This window comes from Octodon degus, unplaced genomic scaffold (genome assembly GCF_000260255.1).
Source record: "Octodon degus isolate 3935 unplaced genomic scaffold, OctDeg1.0 scaffold00083, whole genome shotgun sequence".
Classification (NCBI taxonomy): Eukaryota; Metazoa; Chordata; class Mammalia; order Rodentia; family Octodontidae; genus Octodon; species Octodon degus.
The window spans coordinates 9,126,067-9,132,495 of NW_004524659.1; the positions used below are offsets into that span (position 1 = coordinate 9,126,067).

At 41.6% G+C, this 6,429-nt stretch overlaps 1 protein-coding gene across 1 annotated transcript in view; it reads left to right on the forward strand.

Annotated features, from left to right (window-relative positions):
* The window catches only part of LOC111818206 (WD repeat-containing protein 87-like), a 15,484-nt gene extending 11,188 nt beyond the window's left edge, over positions 1 to 4,296 (forward strand). The window contains exon 5 of the mRNA XM_023721452.1: positions 266 to 4,296. Coding sequence (XP_023577220.1) covers positions 266 to 4,296 — 4,031 coding nt within the window. The remainder of the gene's footprint in view (positions 1 to 265) is intronic.
* Positions 4,297 to 6,429: the final 2,133 nt, after the last annotated feature.

Consider the following 6,429-nt stretch of genomic DNA (forward strand, 5'->3'; position numbering starts at 1 on the left):
GAAGAAGAAGAAGAAGAAGAAGAAGAAGAAGAAGAAGAAGAAGAAGAAGAAGAAGAAGAAGAAGAAGAAGAAGAAGAAAAAGAAGGAGAACAAATAAAAGAAGAAAAAGGAGAAGTAGAAGAAGAAAAAGAAAAAGAAAAAGGAGAAGGCAAAAGAGAAGAAAAAGAAGGAGAAAGAGAAGAAAAAAGAAAAGAAGAAGAAGAAGAAGAAGAAGAAGAAGAAGAAGAAGAAGAAGAAGAATATGAAAAAGGTGAGCTGTTCACAGAAGAGCAAAGACAGATCCAGAAAGAGAAGATAAAGGTCAGGAGTCAGAGAAAACAAGCCCGACATAAAAGAAAACAAGCCAAAAATGAGAAAAGACTAGCACAAGAAGAAGAGAAGCTTGCACAAGAAGAGAGAAAGCTGGCCCAGGAAGAAAGAAAATTGGCCCAAGAATATGTGAAAATGTACCTGAAAGATGAGAAAATGGTCAAGGCAGAGAGTGAATTTGCCCAGAAAGAGGAAAAATTGGCTCAGAGAGAGGAACTACTAAGCCATAATGCAGAGCAATTGGCCCACAAGAGGAAGAAACTTGCTAAGAAATTGGAGAAAACTGCCCATGAGGAAGAGAAACTAGCAAAGAAAAAAGAGAAAGCAATTGAAATAAAAATACTACTGGCCCAGAAAGCAGAAATTCTGAAGCAGAAGGAGCAAAGTCTGAAATGGCAAGAAAATGAACTGGCTGAGGAACTTGAGGAACTGGAAAAGAACATGGAAGACCTCGCTTCAAAAGAAGTTGAACAAGAGAGACTGGTTAAGGAAAAAGACGAACTGGCTCAGGAAGAAAAGTTATTGGCCTCTAGAGGGGAGAGTCTAGCTAACAAACAGAAAAATTTGGCCCAGGAAGAAGACCTACTGATTCAGGAAGAAGAGAAGCTGGCCCAGAAAAACGAAAAAACACCCATGGAAGCAAGAAGATTGTCTCAGAAAAGGCAGAAACTGATAGAGGACAAAGAGAAACTAGCCCAGGAAAGGGGAAAACTAGTGCAGGACAAGAAAGAATTCACACAGAACAAGGAGAGGCTGACCCAGAGGGAAGAGAATCTGGCTCAGAAAAGGAAGAGTTCGGCTCAGGAAAAGGAAAAATTGGCTCAGAAGAAAGAGAATCTCTACCGTGTCAAGGAAGAACTCCTCCAGGAGAGAAAGAAATTAGCTTGGGCAAAGAAGAAAATAGATATGTACAAGGAGGCACTGGTTCAGGTAGAAGAGAAGCTAAAGCAGGAAGAGGAGGAGGTGGTCAAGAAGAAGGAGAAATTTAATGCTGTAGAGAAGAAACTTGTTCAAGCAGGTGGTATTCTGGCTAGAAACCAGGAGAAAGTAGCCCAGAAAAAAATGGAATTGTCTGTAGAGAAGATGGCAGTGCTCCAAGGAAGGAAACTTCCCAGAGATGAGCTGGATGTTTCTAAGGAAGAAAAGACAGTGGGAATGGAATTGAAGATGTTGATCCAAAAGAAGATGAGACTGGATAAGGGGATGGAAATTCTCTCCAAGACTCAAGAAACCCCAGGAAAACCAAAACTGACTAGACAAGAAATAGATGTAATGAAGAAGAGACTGTCACTAGAGGAAAAGATATTAAGATCTAAAGACAGAATTCTGGCCACAGAGGAAAAGGATGTTGCCAAAGAAAAACTGGAATTTACCAGTGAAGAGAGAGTATATGCCAAAGAAGAAAGGAAGTTAACTAAAAGTATAAGGAAGTTGATTAAAGAAGAGAAGGACATTTTTAAGGAGCCAACAAAAATGAGCAGTGTTGCAAAGGCACTTCAAAAACTGATCAGTGATGAAAGGAAAATAATCCAGGAGGAAATAAAGATGACAAAAATAAAGCGGTCACTCGTTATCAAAGAGAGAAGACTGAGCAATGAACAGAGTAGACTTGATAGCAAAGAGTTAAATATTCCTGATCAAGAAATAGAACTTGCCACAGATGAAGAGAAACTGGCTAAGCAGCAGAGAAAATTGGCCAAGAAAATGAGAAATATTAGAAAGCAAGAGGAAAAAATTGCTGAGAAAGAAAGTAGATTGGCCAAGGAACAGAGAGAAATCATACAGGCTGCAGAAGAAGAAAAAATTGAGGAGGAAGAGGAAATCCCATCCCTTAAACGGAAGAGGAGAAAAAGAAAAAAGCCAAAAGAAATTGATATCCTAAAGAGGTACAGAAAAGTGGATGAGATGGAAAGTGAAGAGAGCATTTCTATGGACATAGACATCCTGTTAGAAGAAGTGGAGCCAGAGAGTTTGTCTGAAGAGGAAGAGGAAGAAGAGGAAGAGGAAGAAGAGGAAGAGGAAGAAGAGGAAGAGGAAGAGGAGGAAGAGAGAGAGGAAGGGGAGGAAGAAGAGCTGGAAGAGGGAGAGGAGAGGGAGTATGAGGAGGAAGAAGAGGAAAAAGAGATGGAGGAAGAGGAAGAGGAAAAGGAGGAAAGGCGAAAAAAGAAGGAAAAGAAAAGGAAGGCAAAGGAAAAGAAGAAGAAGAAGAAAAGAAAAGTGGAGGAGGAGGAGGGGGAGGAGGATGAAGGTTCCAAGGAAGAGGAAGAAATCATGAGTGAGGAAGAGCTGAAAGGTTTGAATGAGACACAAGAGGAGAGAAGCTCAGTAGAAGTGGGCAAGGAAAAAGACATCCTAAAAAAAGAAGAACTATTTAAGCTACAAGAAGAGAGAAGAAAGGACCTACAAAGAAGGGGAGTGGTCCCTTCTATTGGAGCAAGATCCATTGGGGTCAAAGGCAGTGGTCTAAAACTGAGAGTTCTAAAAGTCCCTTCCAGACAACCGATCCCAGTACATATGGACATGGGAGGGAAGATACAAATACCACTGCCAGTTCAACAAACATTCTTGGAAGAAGAACCCAAAGCACTCCAGACAGAACCCAAAGCACTGCAGACAGTGAGTATGTTCTCAAAGGTGCAGCTGAAGGATAAAGAAAGAGAACTGTTTGAAAAATATCAACCCACCCCTCTACATGGGCTGGATACAATTGTACTGTCCCAAGAGCAGGACATGAAGACATCATTCATGTCCAGCATATTTAGGAAAACCATGGAGTTTCACAAACTCCAACAGAAACTCCAAGGTGCCAGGCTCAAGTGGGTTTTGCAACGTCATCCACCTCTGAGAGGACGCAGTAAGGTACAACTTCCTCTTGCCCAGATCCTGGCCAAAAAACAACATCCAGAGGTACAGGTAAACCTCTCAGACATAGAATGGATCCACCAGGTCCTAGAACGGATGGAGGCAGGAGAACAGCTTTCCAGAGATAGCTTCCACAGATTGTGTCAGCTCCTCAAAGACCTGACCTCAGAGGGAAACTTAGAGTGGCTACGTCCAGCCATGCTCGAAACCATTGTGCACCATCACTTGCGGACTCTGGAGCCACGAAGCAAAAGGGCCTCAAAGCTCAGTGGGGAACTCAGGACTCCAAAACACCTGAAAGTGATTCCTCCTATAAGGAGAAAGGAAAAGGAAAGTTGGCTAAAACCTTTGACTGTCTCCAAACCATTAGTTTCAAAGACTGATATAGACCCAAAGGCTACAAACTGGCATCTTCTGGGTAAGCCTCGCCAGAGTGCACGGATTCAGCAGTTATCCAGTGCTATCAAAGAAATGGAGATACGACATTTTTGTCCTGTCACAAGAGACCTCTTCACAGGTTCCCATGCCTCTGTGGACAGACAAACGCTGGCACTAATGTTTCAGAAAGACCTTAGGGCCTTTAAGTGTAAGGACAGATTTCCTAAATTGCCCAAGTTAGAGAAGAAGACACAGCCTATCTCACAAAAAAAGGAAAAGGTCCCTCCATGGGAGACATTTGTGGAACTGTATCATGTTTTGAGGATGCTCCAGCAGCGATATGCTAAAGACACTGCTGCTTGGATGGAACAGTTCCATCAGCTCATGGACTTGTACAAGTTCAGGTCCCCCAGAATCCAGAGGCTGCTACAAGATCTACTACTGGGAGAGGAGCCTCGACCCAAACAGATGATCTACAAAGAGGCCCTGCAGGCCACAGAGCTAGTACCTGGGGAACGGGTGTTCTACTGCTTGGTTTGTGGTGGCTCTCACACCCCAAGTCCTCCAGGGTTCCAGAATGTGATACCCCTTCCTGGACAGAACAATGTACATACCTTCCTTCCTGTCGGTATTGCCAAATATGGAATCTTAGAGCTTGCCTGGAAGAGCCTGCCCCAAGCTGATGCTTGCCTCACCAAGGAGCTTCCTCACATCACTGCCACCACTCCCAAATTTGGGACTGGCTAGAGGTCAGAACTTTTCATTCTCAACTGGAGAAAGCTCTACTCATCTGAATCTAGAGCTTCATCTCTAGGGACCAGATCAAAGCCTTTTTCCTATCTAGCTCTGTTTCTGTAATACAATAAAGACAAAGTTCTTTTAGGCAGCAAGCACTTTGATGTGTTTCTTTTCCAAAAACAATTCATGTTTTTTTAGGAAGGTCTCCAGAAATACATGCTTTCACAAGTGGGAAAATGTTCCAGTACCAAGTGGTGTTCAAGTGTGGAGTTCCTGAAGGGTATGTTCTTGTCCTCTTACTTCCTTATCTTCCATCATCACCCCCCAAAAAAACTACAGGAAGGAAAGCAACTGTCACAATACTAATGCACATTTGCATTAATATAAGAAATGGAAAGAGAATGGATTTAAGAACCAGAAGACCCAACATTCTGCCTCCATGGAGACTAATTCCCTGATCATAGCTATGCATGACTTGAGTCCCACATAGTAATTATACTGGGTATTGAGAGCTTTAGAGTAAAGGAAAAAGGTTCACCAAATTCTAGCCAGTACCATCTGGTGAGTTTATCACTGAATCCCATTAAAGAATGAACCCATTTAAAAATGAAAATTAGAGAATCCTGTGCCTTTCATTGCTTTTGCTACTACCTGGACATGGGGTTTGAGAGAGCAATGGAATAAGAATTAAAAAGACTAGATGAAGGCTGAAATAGGTCTCCACTTGTCTAGAAATTTCATATCTTTCCTCACAACAAGAGATAATGTTTAAAGGAAGATGAGTAGTAAAGCAGAGGAAACTGTCATTGCCAGTAATTGTTTTCTCCTTGACCTCTACAGTAGATTCTTCAGAACTGTCTATTTCCATGGAAGCTGAGCTTTCCACCTACTGTGAGCAGCCCATCTTTGCCACTTTCCATTCTCTACCACAACCCCTACTTTGTTATCTAATCCTTGCATCTCTGGATGTGCTTTCCTTTGGGGGGCATCCAGGGATAGAGGGCAGCAGAACATTCTGAGAAGTTAGCGTCATCTCGAAGGCCAAGGCCAATGAGAGCTGTGACTCTGCAGTCGAGCTCTTCCATGTATGGACTGCATGAGCGCTATGCGCTTGGAGCAGGGGGCCTCAAAAAGGACGACTCACCTGAGCACCAGGCAAGGCAGTGAAAGTAAGGAGAGCCCAGCTTGCTTGGTAGCCTTGATCTGAATTATTTCTCGTTTTTGGATGCTGTGTGCTTTCCTGTCAAAAAGAGTATAACGTTCACTAAAAATATCAGGAGTGAAGGAGGGGATATTACTGAAGATCCTAAAATCACCTAAAAGATAAACATTATTTTTTTTAAAGTTTTATTGATTAAACATTATTTTTAAAAAACCTCTTATGCCCATATATTTGACAACATAGATGAAATTAATAAACTTGAAAGATTCTGAAGCAAATAGCAATGCCTAGCTGATTCATTTGTTGGATCTACCATCCATATTAAAAATTTATTGGTTGACTTAATAATGTCCTTATAGCCTTCTTTTCCCTTCAATTACAGGAGTCAGCTTAAAGTCAGGGTACAGTGACCCCCCCTGGTAAAAGTAAATCCCAGTGATTTGTCTATTGATATCTCAGATTCAAAAAGAGTATATATGACCGTTCAGTGGCCTCAGAGACTAGGTACTTGCTGTGACAATCCAAATCTACTTGTCACATTTGATTACTATGCTTCCTAGGTAAGACACTTTCATTCTTGAACAAATACATTCTCTATCTCCATCCCTATTTTTCATGTCATGTGTTTGTTAAGAATATAGAATTAGTCATCTTTTTCCATGTTTTGGATTTTTCTGATAGAGTACAGTTTCATAAATTAAGGTCTTAGCCAGGGTATATAAGCCTTCTGAAATTAAATGAAAAAACTGTTAGTGTGTGGCACACACTTTTTTCTCTTGCTGGGCAAAGTCTACAGCATTCATTAGATTCTTAAGGGGACACACATTAAATCACAACTTAAAGAGCAGAGTCATCTGGGATTTTGCAGAGGCACTACCAATATTCAGCTGAATGAATTTCAATAAGTAATTACCTTTGTTAGACCTTTGCTTTTTAGTTTTAAGACAGAGAGAGAAAGAGGGGCAGTGAGAGAGAGGGGG